Raw genomic sequence first — 18392 nt, 5'->3', positions numbered from 1 at the left:
AACTAAGACACTTGCGGGCAGTGCCTGTGGCTCAGTGGGTGGGGCGCCGGCCCCACATACCAAGGTGGGTTCGGGCCCAGCCCCATCCAAACAGCAACAGAAAAAAGTAGCCAGGCATTGTGGTGAATGCCTGTGGTCCTGGCTGCTGGGGAGGCTGACGCAAGGGAATCTCCTGAGCCCAGGAGCTAGAGGTTGCTGTGAGCTGTGTAACACCACGGCACTCTATTGAGGGCGATGAAGTGAGACTCTATCTCTACAAAAAAAAAAAACAAAAAAACTAAGACACTCGGCTCGGTGCCCATAGTACAGTGGTTACGGTGCCAGCCACATACACCAAGGCTGGTGGGTTTGAACCCAGCCCGGGCCAGCTAAGCAACAATGACAACTGCAACAGAAAAATAGCTGGGCATCGTGTGACAGGCACCTGTAGTCCCAGATCCTTGGGAGGCTGAGACAAGAGAATGGCTTAAGCCCAAGAGTTTGAGGTTGCTGTGAGCTGTGACACCACAGCACTCTACCTAGGGCAACATAGTGAGACTATCTAAAAAAAAATAAAAATAAAAAATAAGAACTAAGACACACACACACCCATTAGCCTAGGCCTGCACAGGGTCAGGATCATCAGTATCACCATCTTCCACCTCCATATCTTGTCCCACTGGAAGGTCTTCAGGGGTAACAACGCACGTGGAACTGTCATCTCCTATGATAGCAATGCCTTCTTCTGGATACCCCCGAAAGATCTGCCTAAGGCTGTTTTACAGGAGCTTTGGGGTTTTTTTATAAGTAAAAGAAGTATGTTATAAAATAATGATTAAAAGCATAGTATAGTAAATATAAAAAACAGCAACACAGTCATGTATTATCATTCCCAAGTATGTGCTATACATAATTGTATGTGCCAGACTTTTCTAGGACTGGCAGTGCAGGAGGTTTGTTCACACCAGCAACACCATAAGCATGTGAGTAATGCATTACACTAAGACATTACAATGGGCTCGGCGCCTGTGGCTCAAGCGGCTAAGGTGCCAGCCACATACACCTAAGGTGGCGGGTTTGAATCCCCATCCCAGGCCCGCCAAACAACAATGATGGCTGCAACCAAAAAATGGCTGGGCATTGTGGCGGGTGCCTGTAGTCCCAGCTACTTGGGAGGCTGAGGCAGGAGACTCGCTTGAGCCCAGGAGTTGGAGGTAGCTATGAGCTGTGATGCCATGGCACTCTACGCAGGGGGATAGCTTGAGACTCCATCTCAAAAAAAAAAAAAAAAAAGACATTACAATGGCTACAGCATCACTAAGCAATAGGAATTTTTCAGCTCTAAATAAGATTAATAATCTTAGGGATCTACCCTTGTACACACAGTTTATCAAATGTAATCTGTGTCAATATTACACCATTATGGTCAATATTACACCATTATGCAGCGTATGACTGTATTATTGTCTCCAAATTCCACAGAGGTTCACTAGAAATGTGTTTCTTTCATACTGATAGGAGGTACCAGATGAAGCAATTTGTCCTTCACCTTGGAAAGAATATTTTTCAACATGGCTCAAAACAATTGTTGGGCTCTTAGCGATAGAATGTGTACAGCCTGCTGTACCTTTTTTCTTTAAGTTCTTAGCATCAATAATTGAGTAAGATATTGGAAACCTTAATGAAAAGCTGCTACAAGTGATTTTTATATATAGTGAGCTGACTATAGTATTTTACTGTTGTCTGTTTTAAAAAAGATAAACTGTATTTTATATCCCCTTTCAACTTTATTATATTTAATTGGTGCAGATTTCCATGTGTTTTTTTAAATTTTTTTTATTTTTCATTGAATGGTAACTATGTACATTAATGCATTTCTGTGGTGTTTTCACATACAATTTGAAACATTTCATCAAACTGGTTAACATAGCCTTCATGTCATTTACCTAGTTATTGTGCCAAAACATTCATATTCTACTCTTAGAAAGGTTCACTTGTACCCTTCCATGTGTTTTTGGAATATAAACTAATTCAGATTTTGTTTTTAAAGTGCTGAGCCCTGCAGCAGAATGATGATTATTATTATTATTATTAATTTATTTTTATTTTTATTTTTATTTTGCGGTTTTTGGCCGGGGCTGGGCCTGAACCCACCACCTCCAGCATATGGGGCCAGCACCCTACCCCTTTGAGCCACAGGGCCACCCCCTATTATTATTGTTTTTGAGACAGGTCACTTTATCAACCTGGGTAGAGTGCTATGGCATCATAGCTCACAGCAACCTCAAACTCTTGGGATTGAGTGATCCTCTTGCTTCAGCCTCCCAAGTAGCTGAGACTAAAGGTGCCTACCACAATGCCCAACTATTTTTTTAGAGACGGAGTCTTACTCTGGCTCAGGCTGATCTCGAACTCATGAGCTCAAGCAATCCTCCCACATCGGCCTCCCAGAGTGCTAGGATTATAGGCGTGAGCCACCACACTCATCTCCTAATTCAGATTTTTTAGAAAAATCTATTGGGGTCTTAGAATTTTCATCAAGGGAAGCAGTCCCTAAATTTTGTGGAATTTATTTTCTACCTCTGACATGCAAGTGTCTTACCACTGTATCCCGCTTATTATGTCCATTCATCAGAGCGACTTCAGTTTAAGGAACTGACATGAAGCCCAGTGTAAGGGAAGGACAAAGACCTTGGGGTATGACATAGGACTGCAGAGGTGACAGACCTTTGAGGAAGGACAGAGATGCCATGCTGTTGGCCTTACCAACAATACAATCTGGAAGCAAACTTATTTTGAAGGTCTTTACTAGGTAAAAGTATAGAGGAAAAAAGCATTTGCCAATTCCACAGATGTATACCAAGTGTCAATGAAGTGTGGGTCTGTTCCAGAAATGAAACCACACCTGGAATGGCAGCTACAAATTGGAATCACCACCTAATTATGTTTCTAATCATTCTCTAAGGCCCATCTGTTTTCTTCTCAGGCCAAATAGATGGGTTGGATGAGGATATTGTCAGAATTACTACCCTGACATCTTTCAAGTCCTTGATGGTGGCACTAATCTCTACCATCTCCCCATATATAGTGTGGGGGGGATGGCAGAGATTAGTGCCACCATCACTAATAGAGAATATAGTATACTTTTGATGTACTATTTGCTTCAAAAGAATATAGTATTACTTTTGATGTACTATTTTCATAGGTAAAAGAAGTCCTAGTAGTTTCCATTGGACCTTCCCTACTATAATAGCCCTCACACCATGGGTCAAAGATCTGCCAGTTGTTGAGTATTTCTGTTCCAATTACGAATTCTAGAGCCAGGGCAATAGCCATAGGGTGAGTTTAGAGACCCATGGGCCCTATTGTGAGACAGATCTGAATAAATCTCCGTTGATCACTTGACTTCCAAAAGCCCCTTTCCTGATTGGTGGGCCACAGTGATATTTAGGTCTCCAGGAATTAGTGTTAATTCAGAGCCAGCATCCCAAAATCTCTGAAAAGTCTGATAAGGATAAAAACGAAGTGCTAAAAAACAAACAAACAAAAAAAATGAAGTGCTAAATGCAGTACTTTAGCATTTTAAAAAAATAGTAAGTATTGTTATGATTGATATTAATCACATCAAAGGATCTTGAGTGCATCCTTATCTTCAATTTGGCAAAGTAACCTCTTGACTCCACTAGATAGTTGTCAGGGGGAATTGAGGGACAGTGAGTTAGTCCACAGTGGGTAGATGGATGAAAGAGGAGATTAAGCATAGAAGTTCCTCCTTGAAAGGACCCCCAAGGGTGGAACCTCATTCTGCCCAGGATTCTTACTGATGACCTGTGAGAAGTGATGCAGTCTCTGATGACCTCTTTCCCAGAAACTCCCAGGGAACACGGTTGTTAATACTAAGAACAAGGGAAACAAATTATTTTTTTAATCAGAAAGCAGAATCAGGTAATGAATAGAAAATTGGCATGAACATTTGGAAATCTAGACACTGGGCTTAGCACTGCCACTTTCTAGCCAGGTGATCCATCCTCTGTAACACTAGAAGACAATATCGCCTACCTCACAGGCTGCTGAATGAATTACATGAGATTATGTGTTCCAAGTACTTAGCGCAGAGCCTGACACCTTGCAAGCTGTTGTTCTTCACACCCCCGGTCTTGCCCTCTCACTTCACACCTGGTTTTCTCAACCTGAAGCCAAATAATCCTTTGTTGTGGGGGTTGTCTTGTGCTTTGTAAGCTGTTTAGCAACATCCCTGGCCTTTCTACCCCTTAGGTACCAGTAGCCACTATCCAGTTTTGGCAACACAAAATGTCTCCAGATATTGCCTGTCCTCAGTTGGGAGTCTCAGGCTAATCATTCATTCATTCTTTCCACATTTGTCAATAACTAGGTGAACCTAGGGATACAGATACCTATAAAGGCTATCATTCATGTATTTGTTCATTTATCCCCCCATTCAGAGAACCAGTACTAAGTGTTAACTCTGTCCCAGACCTGAGAAGCACTACTTTTATTTTTATAGCTTTCTGTTTTAATATCAGATGGTGCAAAGTGTCCCTTCCTTACTGTTTTTCTTGCTTATGCTAACCATTTCATCTTTTCATAACCTTTAGAGTTATGTTATCTAGTGACCTGATGCAAATAGATGGCATTAAATTCATTAATTAATTTTGAGGATAATTAGCAACTTTATAATATTAAGTCATAATTACTCAGATCATTTTTTTTTTCAACAAGTTGCTATTGATATATGTCTTTCTGTGTATGTAGAATATGGGTCCTATCTTACTGACTTCTCTTGTTTTTTCAGGTCATTCTCTTAACTTTTGTGGGGGGGATAGATAATAATGATACTCATTTAATCTCTTACTCATGTTTTGCTTTTTCTTATCTTATAACTTTGGCTAGAGTTGTTAGAACAATAGTGATACTAATTGCTTTCCGTATCTAACGTCTATCTACTCCTGTGCAGATGAGTAAGCAAACATGAAGAGATTAGGTACCCAAGGAAGGAAGCAAAAATGCAAATCCAGGCCTCTTCCACTCTAAAGTCAGTGCCTTTAATTGCAATATGATATGTGGCTTTACTTGTCCTTAAGTTTTATTGACCAGTAGAATAGCAAACGAAGGTTTAAGGTAGAAGTTCTTTATGACATTAAGGAATTATGTACTTCTTTCTAGTTTGTTAAGATTTTTTGTTTGTTTGTTTGTTTAGGTTAGGAATATATTCCCTCTGGCAGCTAATGCATTGGTATTATATATTTTTTCTTATGACCTATTTTTGGGTTGAAATTCGGTCAACTCTTGCATTTGCATCTTTATCATGGCCATGGTGCAGCAGTATCCATAGGTAAACACACTTTTGTTTGTTTGTTTGTTTTTGAGACGAAGCCTCAAGCTATCCCCCTGGGTAGAGTGCCATGGCATCACGCTCACAGCAACCTCCAACTCCTGGGCTCAAGCGAGTCTCCTGCCTCAGCCTCCCAAGTAGCTGGGACTACAGGCACCTGCCACAATGCCCAGCCATTTTTTGGTTGCAGCCATCATTGTTGTTTGGCGGGCCCGGGCTGGGGATTCGAACCCGCCACCTTAGGTGTATGTGGCTGGCGCCTTAGCCGCTTGAGCCACAGGCACTGAGCCGTAAACACACTTTTGAACAGGGCTGAGCTATCAGCAGTTCTGAATTGACTAAGATTTTTCACTCCTCCTCCCCAACTATGAGTCAGGGTTGGGCTTTCTCCTTCCGGTGAGCAGGAGATGTGGGTTTAATTAAGTGAGATTCTTGGTTGGGTTGCATGGTAGGTCAACATCTTCTTCCTCAACAGTGGGAGAGAGTCACTGACAAAAAGAAGCCACTGGGCCTAAGACTATGCAGTGGAGCTGTACAGGCACCTCCAGACCCAACACCCGCTGAGCTGTGACACTGACCTCCTCCCTTAAGCTGCTCCGTGCCTCCCTGTGGGAGGGTCCTGACCACCAGGGCTGCCACAGGGCTCTCCTCCTTTTTATTCCCCATCCCAGCTGGCTCCTCCTTCCTCCCTTCTCTGCTCCCCTTCAAGAACCTTCCACCCATCTGCTCCAGGTGCTGTCCAGTGCCTCTTCCCCTAGTTGGAGTTCACTGGAGATCCCCCGCAGTTGTCCTAGACACAGAGCAAAGCACCCTCACAGCAATAATCCTCTGACCTGTGCCCAGCCTCTCCCTCTGGGTTTTCCCCACCCTTAGGCCCTCAGAGGCCACAGGTCTGTCATTGGGTTTCTTCTCCCAGGTCCCAGCCTGATTCCTGGGCCGTCTGGCAGTGAGTGCAGACAACCCATCACTGTCTCCTTCCTGAACCACTCCAGTGTTTATCATCCTTTAATGCATTTACTAATGTGAGATGAAATCTACTTTCCTAGAAAATGTTCCACTTGATCATGAATTCTTTTTAAAAACAGGTGGCTGTTGTTGTGTGTTGTTATGCCATCGAGGATTTTTGTTTCTCTATTCAGGGGTGAGGACAGTGACTTTTCCTTTTCAAATTTGGTGACCTCTGTCAGGTTTTAGCATGGGTTTTGAAATTAAAGTGGAAGATTTTTGTCTCTTACGTCTCTTTGCTGTAGAACAGTGTTTAGCATGGGTTTTGAAATTAAAGTGGAAGATTTTTGTCTCTTACGTCTCTTTGCTGTAGAACAGTGTCTCTAGCCTGGTCATGCCCCACTCCCTTGAAGTGTTAAGTGTTATGGACCCCGAGTCCAGGTGGACCTTGCCCATTATAGGGTCTTCCCCTAGGTTATTGCTCTGTTCCTGCTGGCTGCATTGAGGGAGTTGGAGGATTGATATTGTTCTAGAAAACTCACCCCTTTCATAGAAGTTTCTACATTTATTAACTCAGGAAACTCCAACATTGTCATATTGAGCAGATGGCAGGGGGTAGTGGTGAGGGAAGCAGAGAGGTGCTGAGTGAAGGGGTGGACCTGAGGCCCAGAAGTGGGGGTCAAGGTTGGAGTGACACGGGGAGGAGAATAAAAGTGGCCACTGCAGTGGACAAGGGAACAGAATTCCCAGGGACACTCAGGTCTGGGCCTAGACAGCCTTGTGGGTGGTGGCAGCATCCTGACTAAGGAGAGTGTCAGAGAGGAAGGACAGGCCCTGGATGGAGGGGGGAGATGGGCCCCAAATGGACAGCTGCCTCCTGGGCCAGCAGGGCTGAGGCACAAGACTAGGGGTCCTTTTCCTTGGGGTTCAGTTGGCCCCTCCCAATCAGGCACCCTAGGGGAGCTCCTCACCCCCACCCCCGTCACCTTCATCTCCCAGTTCTACCCAGGCCACCCTCAAAAAGCCACTTCAGGAGATAGGAAGGGTGTTATAGGTGGATTCAGGACCCTTTGGGGGATAAAACCCCAGGTTCAAGCACCCAGAGTGTGGTCTGTGGAGGGAGGTGATGTGGAGAGGCTGGTGGGCAACACAGAGGAAAGGGCTGGTGTTGGGCCAAAGCAGGGCCCTTGAAGGCGTGGTCCCCAACCCTCTTGCTGGCTCTCAGGCCGCTATCAAAAGGGAAAAAGAAGTGTAGTCTGGCGCACAATAAACAAAGAAACGGACACAGGATAAGCCCTTAATTTTTTTTTTTTATTTTTTGCATTTCTGGGTTGCAAATAAACGGGAAAGCTAAAAAGAGCACTTGGACATTTCTCAAAATTTTGGGTTACAAAATTATTGTTACTCCTACTCCTCCTCTCATAATTTGGGACCGAATTAAAGATGTCTCAGAGCTGTCTTTGAGCTTCTCCGTTTGGTACGTAAACTACACACTACACCAAACACACACAAGGTGTGGATGGGCGGTCAAAGTCCCGACACTCTCAGCAGAATCTGGTAAACCATAGATATGGAATGGACCATTTCTGCATGACGTGAAGACCGTGGCGAGGCTGCTGACACTGCTCCAATTGCACTGGGGGTGCGTGTATGTGGGTCCTGTGAAATTTGGTGGGGTGGCCTCATAGTGTGCTGGCAATAATTTGTCCGTGGGAAGGTGAGATGGTGTCACTCTGAGAGGCGTATACTCAGAAATCTCTATGCCCACGGCATTTTACCTGCACTACACTCGGCTCCTTGGGGACACTTGCATGTCCCCTCCCCTCCAAACTGTCCCACTCATCCTGCACGCCCCACAGCTGCCCAGACACTGCCTAGCACACAGCAGGTGCTTGGAAATGCTTCCTGATTAGATGAAGGGGGATGAGGAACCAATGAATTGATGAGAAATCGGTCAAGGATGAACAGACATGAGCCCCTTTTCTTGTCATCAGGGGGCATGGCTGTTCTCTACAGCATGGAGATGGAGAAATGATAATTCGATGTTTTCGTGAATCTCCGAATTCTGCATTTGGGGGAACTGAGGAACAGAATCGTCAGCTGGCTCAGTCAAGGTCTCACGCTGAGAGAGAGACCAGGCAGGGAACCAGCCTCTGCCTGGCCATGCCAACAATTCTTTTTTTTTTGTCTTTTTTAAATTTTTTGTTTCTTCAGACAGACACAAAAATGAGATGAGATGATGACTTGAGTGACTTGGGGGCAAGGGTCAACAAGATTGGGGTGGGAGAGCAAGGGGCCTGGGGTTGGGAGGGGCTGGGGACAGCAGCAGGAGCTTGGGGTGGGAAGAGGCTTGGCAGTGATGGGGCTTGGCAGTGATGTGGGGGGAGTGTCAGGGTTTGGGGGGAGGGCAAACAGTGGGGAGAGGGTGGGAAGGCTGGGGGCAAATGGGGAAGGATCTAGGGGTGAGGCTGGGAGGGACTTGAGATGGTGGTGAAGGATTGAGGGATGCCAGTGAGTAGGGACTGAGGGGAGCAGGGGAAGGTAGAGGGCTTGGGGTAAGAGGAAAAGGACCAGGAGCAGTGGGACCAATGACTTGGGGTGGAGGGGTCTGGAGCCTGGGAGAGATATTGGTCAGGTTTGAATTGGGATGACAAGGAACTGGGGGTGGTGGCTGAGGGGTGATGATGTTGATGAGATGTGACGATATCATGTGACGACGATGACGCAGATGACCAATGGGCAGACTATGAAGTTGTGTATAGGGGGTGACTGATGTGAATGATTGTACACAATGAAGGTGATGATGACTGAGAAATAAATACTTGGAGCAAGGTAAACACGGCAGGTCATACTTAATAAAGCTAGGAGTATAGATTTCTATCCAAATAAGTTAAGCAGCAAAATATATCTAACTGGTACCCAAGGGCTGTTTAGCTGCCCAACCCTAAGAGCTGGAAAGCTAAACAGAGCTCTGTCCCATTTCTTTCTATTTTTGCAAAAAAAATAGATGCTCTTTGTTTTAAAAAAGTCAAATTCATAATTCACAAGCTGGCTAGGTCTTTTGGGATCTGAGGATTATTAACTCAGCAACACAAATGTAAATCCATGGCTGTGTAGGCCAGGTCTTATACTACTTTTGCCACAGAACTAATAAAACACCCCACAAGCAACAATTTCCACTAGACACTGTGAAAACCTTGGTGAGGGCTGTGTTGCTGCTCAGATTTTGCCAGGGGCACTTGCGGTTCAAGGTGCATTTAAATTTCAAGGATATCACTAATCTACAGGATAGAAGGCAGGTACAGTGTTGAGGCTTTGGGTGGGTAGGGGTAAGAGGTGGGGGTCTGGCTGCCGAAGTGGCAACTCCAAATGGCACATTATGACCAAAGGGGTCAAACGGGAGGTGGGCCAGGAGGCCCCCCCACTCTGAGAAATGCGGTTAGGATTAATTTCAACATCAAGTGTACATCCAGGATAGGCCAAAACCTTTGGGATCTCAGGATGAGACTCAGTCTTCATCAGATCCTCATTTTTAGAGTCAGGAAGTATTTTGGTTCATACTCCCTCGTTCCTAATTCAGAATTTTAGAGCCAGAGAGTACCTTGATGTTGATGTTCTAACCCCTCCTTTAAGAGGGGCAAGAAGGTGGGCCCGGAATTGGGATGGGGACTCGCCAAGGGTCACACAGCGAGTTAGTGGCAGAGCTAGGACAGGGTCCTGGCCCCCCAGAAGCCAATCCGGGACTCTCTCTGCCTGACACACAGCCGCTGCACTCTGCAAAATCTTAAATCAACCAGAAAGATCTAAAGGGTTGCAGTGTTGAACTTGATGAGTGCACGTTGGAAATGGCGTGTGAGAATTAACGAACGAAAGAGTTAGCCCTTTTCACAGTGGGTGGTCATGCACAGCACTCGTAACGGTTTCACGAGGACCCTGATGCCGAGACCCCTTGGAGAGGGACGTCGACACTGAGTCCTGGTTCTGTTACCTTGTTTTTTTTTTGTCTTTTTGATTTTGCCTTTTGATTAAGTTTTAAGTTTAGAATAAGATACTTATTTCCTTTACTTGTTTAAAGATGAAATTCTTATTATTTTTGATCATGCATTAATAGGGAGAGAGAGAGGGTCTTTTAAGCATTGTGTTCACACGGCAACACAAAGACAATATATGTAAGCATAGCGTTCACCAGATTTAACACGAGATATAGCGAACACTACTGCAAGGATTAGGACAGACCGCATATAGTGAGCTCTACGGGAACCGGAGAATATAGAGGGGCCTGTGGGAACACTGCTTAGATCTCCTCGCCACCAGCCTCCCTGTTGAAGGTGGTCATGTCGATCTTCTCCGGAAAAATGATGTTGACCGCCAGATCCTCCCCGCTGTGGTACTGCAGAAGCAGGTTCTTCTTCTTGCGCAGCATGTGGTTGTAGCGCAGGTTGGACACCCAGCTCTCGCACTTGTTGAGGAAGACGACTCCCATGGTGCCCAGCACCACCAGACTGGTCAGCACGCCCAGGATCGTGAAGCAGATAGCCTGACCCTCGGTGAGGAGAGGGGTGCTCTTGTTGAGTTTCTTCATTGACACCTTCAGGATGTGGTGCTCGGGCTGCGCCACTGGCAGCTCGTGCACCCCAGGGGTTACGCGGTAGGCTAGCCCGTAGCTGCTGGGCAGACGGGTGACCTGCTGGGGGCCCCGGGCACGCTTCTTGGCACAGGTGGGACCAGTAAACTCGGGCTTGCACAGACACTCGTAGCTCACCTGTGAGTGCTGCAGGCAGGTGCCTCCATTCAGGCATGGGGCGCTGGTGCAGCTGTTCACAGGGCGGCTGCAGGTCTTGTCGACGAAGCCAGCCGGGCAGCGGCAGCGGAAGTCGCCCCCGATGTCGGTGCAGACGCCATCGTTCTCGCACGGGTTCGGGTCGCAGTTGTCGCCCGCGATCTCGCAGAAATTGCCTGAGAAGCCAGGGGGGCACAGGCAGGAGACATGGGAGGCCCAACCCTCATCGTCCACACAGCTGCCTCCGTTCTGGCAGGGGGAACTGCAACACAACGGGAGACACGGTAAAGGGCCCTCGGGGGCTGGGCTAGGACAGTGCTGCAGGAATGGGGTGGGGGCAGACCCCCGGTCTCTCTCTCTGGACACCTTGCAAACTTCTACAGAAGGTCCCAGCCTGACAAAAGGACAGGTGCTCAAAATACATTAAGTGAGGGAGGGAAGGAGATAGGAAGGGAATGCCAGCCAGGGAGGCACAAGGAGGAGCCTGGGACCGTGTCCCCTGCCTGCAAGGGGCTCACCAGCTGTTGGAGAGGTGGTGCACACCTCACCCCATCACGATGCCAACCTGGAACACACATGACCTCCCAAGCCGGGAAGCCCATGTCCTCTCCCATCTCTTATTTCATCTCTCCGACCAGAGAACTGATGGTTAGTCACTAGACAGATAGGGAAACTGAGGCTGGGAGAGGAAAAGTTAGTGACAGCCAAGATCTAAAGCAAGCAAGCCCCCTTCTCTTTTTTCTGTCCCTTAGCAGCTATGGCAAAACCAAGCAAGTGTCATCACTCACTCTCCCAGGACCCTGCTGTCACCTACATCCACCACCACTACCCTTCATCATTATTTGTATTTTTATTTTCGATGGAGTGGGCCTATAACCTATTGTGCAGAAAACCCTTGGGGTCTCTCATAGTGAATCCAGCTGTTTAACAGAGTCCCCTTTCTGGGGTGCGTCTTGCAAGCCAAAGCTGTTTCCTCAAAGCTGAGCACAAGGAGCATTTAATGTAAGTGCTTTTAAATGAGCAAGCCCTTTGTCATCTGATAAATGCCAAAACTCCAGGGAAGAAGGGGGCTATAAACACAAGAAATAAGCATTGCTGCCTCAGGGTGCTGGGCTTGTGGAATTTCAAGGACCGTGGGCTCTATTCTGATAGACTGGTCTAAGTCTGGTTGAGAAAAAAGCCAAAAATTTTTTTTAATGTTGTTTTTTTCCTCCTTCTCGCTAATAAGCAGAAATGGAGTTCAGGTGTCACCCCCTCTCTTCTGACCCCCAGCTGAATACTAATCTTCAGAAGCCACATTAATGTCTGTTTACAGCTTGTGAAGACTCCGAGTTCTATATGCCACCCTGAAACTCCAGGTCAAGATATGCTTATTGTGCACGTTAGCTTCTATTTCCTTAGAGCTCAGGAGGGATACCCCTACCTCCCAACTACCACCCCCAGGCTCGGTTCAAGTCCTCTGTGCTGATCTCCCCTGCTCCAGTCTAAGCCCCACCCTAGGGAGAAAGTGACATGCCTGCTGTAGCCAAGGAGATAATGGGTGGGCCATGGTCAAGCTGCCCAGAAGCACCGCTCAGGGAGATTCAAGACAGGGCAGTGGCCTGTGTGTCTGCACAAACAAGTCTCAGAACCTCCTCCCCCCTGAGAACAGCTGAGACTTGGCCCACTCAGTCTTGTGTCCTGAAGCCCTCTACCCTCCTCAGCCTAGTAACTCCCTCCCCACACATCCCAGAAAACCCAACTGCAGAGCCCACTTGTTCCCCAAAACCACCCTCTAAAATATGATAAGTGGGTTTTACAAACAGCCTAGGCCCTGCTGAACTCTGATCTCTTATTATGTTGCCTTTAGAAAATTATGCGGTTCTGCGCAGCATTTAACTATCCCAATCGACCGTCATTCACACACATCAGGACTTGGGGACAGCAGGGGAATATGAAATAGCCTTCAGGATCATTTGAAAAAATTATGGAAATGACACATTCCCCTATAAATACCCCATCCAGGGAGACCCCCCATGGGGCTGCCGGGATGAGCACTTACTTCCATCTTTTGTCAGGCACGGGTCCAACAGGGTTAGGCTGAAAGGGTCTTTAGGGGGTGAAAAGCAAGAAGTAAAAGCAGCATTCATTAGATCACACAGCCAGGAAGAATATTTACCCATTGTTCGCACAGGGCCCTTCCTTCTTCAGACAGTTCCTTCCTGTGTACCCAGGGATACAGGAGCATTTATATTGGCCATTTTCAAGGTTCACGCAGCTCCCATTGTTGGCACAGGGGGTCGAAGTGCAAGCCCGGACATCTGTGGGGGAGGGGGTTGTGGAGGAGACCAGACCTTAGCATGCCCTCCTAACACAAGTGACAGGCACAGGTAAGCCCCCCTTGGAGTAAATTGAGACTCAGGAAGCTGAAGGGGTTTCCTTCTGTAAGGTCATGAGCCAGAGAGTCGTAGTTGCTGATATTCAAGCCAGAACTGCTGTGCCCTTTTCCTGGTACCAGGTCACCCCACATCCAGCAACATGTCCCTCACCTACAATAGGTGCCATGCCCCTCCCTCCAAGAATACCCAACGACTGTCTCCTGCGGACAAGATTTCACGTCCAGCTTCTCGCATTTGGGGACTAGGACAGCCCAAACCTTGGAAAAACCACCAGCTCTTCCTACTATTCCATCAAAGAGAGGCTGGGAGGGGTAGAGATGAAGATGTAAAGACCCCCGTTGGGAACCAAGAAATCTGGTTTAGCCTCAGCACTCCCTCCTCCTCCCTGTGGTCTTTCCGTTCTGCTCTGAGGTTCTGAACTAAAGGGGTCCATGATAAAAAGGCTGCATCTTTTGAAGGCAGTGAAATTAGAACTATTGAGCGCTCTCCTGACAGCACGGGTTTCCATGAACACTGGTATATTTCCACTGCCTTTAACACCTCCTGTCATGCACACTTCATTATTTGGGCTCAGCAGGCCATGGACGTGCTGAACACAGGGGCCTGGGGCAGGGGATCTCTGATGGTGGAGACCCCAGTTTCTCAGCAGGGCCAGGAGGGGCCCTTTTTCTTGCATTGTATCCAACCTGCTGCCATGTGGCAACAGAGGCCAGCTCCTCGCCACTCTGTGCCTCAGTTTCCCTACTTATAAAAGGAGGGGCTCTCTCTGGCTGATCTCTAAGAGATCTGTCAGCTTTGGTTTTCTATAATTTGAGCTGCTGCACCTGCCAAGTAGAGAGCCAGGGCCAGCCAGAGACAAAGCAAGTCAAGGCAGGCTGGGGAGAGGGGTCCCAGTGAGAGTATGTGTGTATTTTCTCCCTGTTTTAAAGAGACCCGCTCCCTCGTGAAGGGGAGATGGCAATCAATCAAGAAGGAAAAGCCCAAAGCCATGTTGATGGACTATCCTGTGGCGTTCTGTGGAAACCTGGCTTGGCGCAAGGGAACATAAAGAGGATTTATCTTTACGGGACGGCACCAGCAAAGCATCAGCACACGGCGCCTCCGCAGCGGGCTCCTAATTCTCTGCTGCTGGCTCTCCTGTCACTCAAAATCTTACATTTAAGCTAAAGAGCTGCGACCACCCCAGCCCATCCGTGCTGCTCTCCCCACAACACGAAGCCTTGCAAGCCAAGGGTCAGCCCTCCTGGGCCTCCAACCCCCAAAGGAGGGGTGGATTAAGCTGCACCAAGGAGCAGGCTGCTGGTTGGAGGAGGGGGGCTCTGCTGGGACAGCAGCTGGGGCAGAGACAGACAGCCCCAAAGATGGGTAAAAAAGGAGAGGAAAGGCTGTTCCTCTCTGGGATCCCAGACTCTCCAGCCGTGCCTAAGCAGACTGCCCTCATCAACCTAGCAGGGAGGGACGGTACCAAGGGCCCACCAGTGGGGGAGGCTTTTTGTCAGAAACTCCAGCAGGATGTGCTGTGTTTAGATACCAAAGAGGGTGGGCTCCAGGGTAAAAGCCCTAACCCTGATCCCAAATGGTGTCTTTGCTGAGATCTCCTGGCTCCACAAACAGCTCAGAGCCACTGCGGCTATCACTGAGAGGGGCGTCAGAGCTGCTGGCCACAGCATGAGTCAGCTGCGGGTGTGGGGGGGGGCACTTTGCACCATATTTGTGGGGGGGTATAAGCACCAGAGATAATTCGGGGTGGGAGGAGCTCTACTCTGAAAGTCCAGCTGCCTTGGCTATACCAGGCAAGGGGCATAACAATATGCTTTTATGTTTTCCTTAAGGGAGGGTGTTAAAAGCAGTCGCAGATGAAAATTAATCCCATTTCTGGGGCCAGAGGATGGGTTTTTCTCCTGACTGCCTATGTACGCATCCCTTAGCAGACCTTTTTGTGTCTCTGATCCTCAGTTTCCCTATTTATACCATGCATCCTGCTAATGTCAGGTACTGAAGAACAGCCTACACTGAGTTGCCCAGACCTTAGGGCAGGTTTTCTCAAATGAGAATGGGTTCAAACGAACATTTTGCAGCCTGAAAATGCAGCGACAGCCAACTCTCAATTGTTCAGGGTAATGAAGACAAAGATTGCATAAATTAATGAAATCAACAGATAACACCAATCTCCACTTTAACCCCTTCCCAGCTTTTTCCAACCCCCATCCTCCCCCTGCACCTGACAGTGCCAGCCCCATCCTCCTGACCCTGACTCAGCTCCTGCTCTCCCCACCACTGAACACTGCTCACCCCCTCCTCCATTTGTTTGTTCACAGCCTCCTAATAGTGTGTGTGGTTTTCTTCGAGTCTTAGCTCTGAGACCCTTGAGTTCTTCCCCATCTCTGAGCTTCAGTGACCTGGAGACGCTGCCTGGGGTCTGTGGTCCCAGCCGCTCAGCTGTGTTCATGTGTGTGTGTGTCTGTGTGTTTATTTTTGTGACTCTTTATTCAACAAGCGGCCTCTCCAAGCCCGACCCCAGTGCTTTCTCAGGGTGCTGAGTGCTGGTGGTGCAGGGGTGAGCAAAATTAAGTTCCTACCTTAGAGTAGGCATTTGGCACCAGCAGGAGATGTATAAACAGATCATTGCAATACAGTCCTATGCTGGTGTGTTAGAAAAGGGGGTTGGGGGGACAGCAACCACCAGATCAGGGACTAGAGCAGAAAGGCAGGGATGTGGGGCCAGGGCGTGCTGCAAGCAAAGGTGAGTGCCAACCTATTTCGCAGAGTTTCCCTTCCCAGCCATCGTTGCAAATGCACTGCCAGGCTTCTTCACAGTATCCGTTATAGCAGCCAGGTGCGGTCATACATTGGTCACACAGGGGACCCTGCCAGCCAGGCTGGCACCTGTGGGGTGGGGTGAAGAAATATGGGGGCATATGAGGGGGCAGCAAGGGTGAAGAGGGAGCTCAGGATGCGTTCTGTGAACTGAGAGCCCTTGGGGGTCTTTGTATAGTGCCAGGCCAGTGGTCCCAGGAAGCAAATACCAGTTACCTGAATGAAAAAACTTAAAGACAGAACATTCTGAGGGGCAGACACAGAAAACCCCCCCTCCCGCACCCCCCCCCATCCGCTGAGAGCCTGGCAGAGTGCTGCGTTTTGCCGCAGTGCCCTGCAGTGGTCTCGCCCTGCAAGGGGCTTTCCTACCACCCCACTTTTGAGGAAGCAGACAGGCACTGTGGCTGCCCCCCACCCTTGTTCCCCTCTCTCTTCTCCCCCCACCCCACCTACAACCCCCACCAGTTTTCTGCAGGGCCAAGGAAGCTATGTGACGCAGTAGCTAAACTCCCTCCTTTTTTCTGCCTGACTTCATGACTCCCCAGGATTCTGGCCCCCACTAACTACCTCTGCAGAGTCACTGTTACCTGCAAACATTGTCATCCTCACAGAATCCATTTTGGGGGTCACAGGGCGGGAAGCATTCAGCTCCTGAGGCACAAGAAAGGTTACAAAATTCACCCCACAAGGCCCCAGAGACCAAGGAGAAGTCCATCTTCTCCCTAATAGCCACCTGCTTCCCTCAAGGGAGGCAACAACCCTTTTGGGTCCTACCAGCCTGGCACACAGTAGGCACTTCGTATCTCTGCGTGGATGTGGCTCATTCTACCACACTACGCAGGAAAAAATTCTCTGCCACATTCCTGGCTATGGGATGACGACACTACACTCCCTAGTTCTTAGGAACAAAACAGACACCTTTTTCCCCCAAAGAAAATATGAAACCTCAAATCCTCCTAAAAGCAGGAATGGGAGACAGTACAGGGCAAGATGCTGACCCCAGGGCACTTCAGCCAAACCCTCACTTTCACAAAGTGAGCTGAAAGGGGAACAAATTTTTGACATGTTCACCTCTGGGAAAGCCCAGACAGATTCACCTGATGGGCTCACAGGTAAGGCATCTAGATTTTTTTTTTAAGTTCACTGCAGTTAAGCCAAGTGCAGGGGTCAAATTCCACCCCCCCAACCCAGACTCTTCATGTTAAAAAGATGACGACGACAACAATGATGACTAGACGCAAGGGTTTGCAGGGTAGACTGAGGCTCCAACACTGTTCAGAGATTCTAACACTTTAATAGGCACCTACTGTGTACATTTCCTCAGCTCCCCAGCCTTCCAGATAGCCCCCCACCAAAAAAAACCCCACTGGTGCAGTGGGGGGGGGGGCGCTGCGGGAAGGGGGTAACTCTCTCGCTGTCAGAGACAGATGGCCACTGCAGACAGAAGTGTCGCAGCCCCTCACCTACAGAAACGCACCACGCAGGAGGGCTCAGGATGGGCTCCTGCTGGGAATTAAGGACTGCGACGGCAAAGTCTGTCCCCGCTGCCCCCAGAGACGTGTTCCCACACTCACACAGAGACACCCCAAAGTTGCACCCCAGAGCATTTTTACAGATGTCCAGCATCACCTCGTTTTTCCATACCTCCTCTTTCAGCAGACCGACACCCCCTTCGAACGCCACTTCTGCGAGGCGGGAAGGGCCTGGGGGTCCCACACCTCCCCTGGTGCCCTAGACCCCCGGGCTGGGCTTGGCATGCAAGGGTGGCGGGGCGGGCGAAACAGGCACCGCGCGCTGGGTTCAGGATTAGGCGGGACGGGCGGGAGTTGGGGCGTGAGGGACGGGGCGTGCAGGGCACGGGGCAGCCGGCGGGGCATCGCAGGCTTCCCCAGAGGGGGCGCGAGCCGTACCGCCGGGGGGCTCACCATGGGTGCTGTGGCCGAAAGCCAGCAGGAGCAAGAGGACGGGCAGGAGGGCTTCGGTCGCGGTCATCGCGGGGCGGCCGGGGTCGCGGTCCCGGGAGCGGCACGGGTGCAGGTCCGGCTCCGGGCGCCGCGCTGGGCTTCTGGTTGCGGACACGGAAGGGGGCGCGGGTGCGCGGTGAGGGGAAAGCCAGGGCTGCGCTGCGCTCTCCACTGCC

General features: G+C 48.9%; 1 protein-coding gene across 3 annotated transcripts; it reads right to left on the bottom strand.

Annotated features, from left to right (window-relative positions):
• Positions 1-10342: 10342 nt before the first annotated feature.
• DLK1 (delta like non-canonical Notch ligand 1) lies at positions 10343-18386 on the bottom strand. Of its 3 annotated transcripts, none has more exons than XM_012803469.1 (6): positions 18178-18386; positions 16840-16903; positions 16191-16321; positions 13216-13357; positions 11040-11319; positions 10343-10820 (listed from the first exon to the last, which is right to left on the bottom strand). In XM_012803469.1, exons 1-6 carry the CDS (start codon positions 18242-18244, stop codon positions 10572-10574), a joined length of 933 nt encoding a protein of 310 aa, XP_012658923.1. In that variant the 5' UTR covers positions 18245-18386; the 3' UTR covers positions 10343-10571. The 3 variants fall into 3 exon arrangements, with proteins under 3 accessions (XP_012658923.1, XP_012658924.1, XP_003787089.1); XM_012803470.1 differs by having other exon boundaries at positions 10343-10814; XM_003787041.3 differs by having other exon boundaries at positions 10343-11319.
• Positions 18387-18392: the final 6 nt, after the last annotated feature.

The sequence above is a fragment of the Otolemur garnettii genome, unplaced genomic scaffold (genome assembly GCF_000181295.1).
Source record: "Otolemur garnettii isolate 467f Iridium unplaced genomic scaffold, OtoGar3 scaffold00020, whole genome shotgun sequence".
NCBI lineage: Eukaryota > Metazoa > Chordata > Mammalia > Primates > Galagidae > Otolemur > Otolemur garnettii.
The sequence above is the reverse complement of the archived record's forward strand: the minus strand, read 5'-3'. Positions and strand labels throughout refer to the sequence as shown.

Coding starts and splice junctions, on each gene's coding strand:
- DLK1 (XM_003787041.3), bottom strand. CDS start 18,244: ATGACCGCGACCGAAGCCCTCCTGCCCGTCCTCTTGCTCCTGCTGGCT. Junction 16,904..18,177: donor TTTCGGCCACAGCACCCATG/GTGAGCCCCCCG, acceptor CTTGTGCCTCAG/GAGCTGAATGCTTCCCGCCC. Junction 11,320..13,215: donor GGGCCCTGTGCGAACAATGG/GTAAATATTCTT, acceptor GTTGTGTTGCAG/TTCCCCCTGCCAGAACGGAG.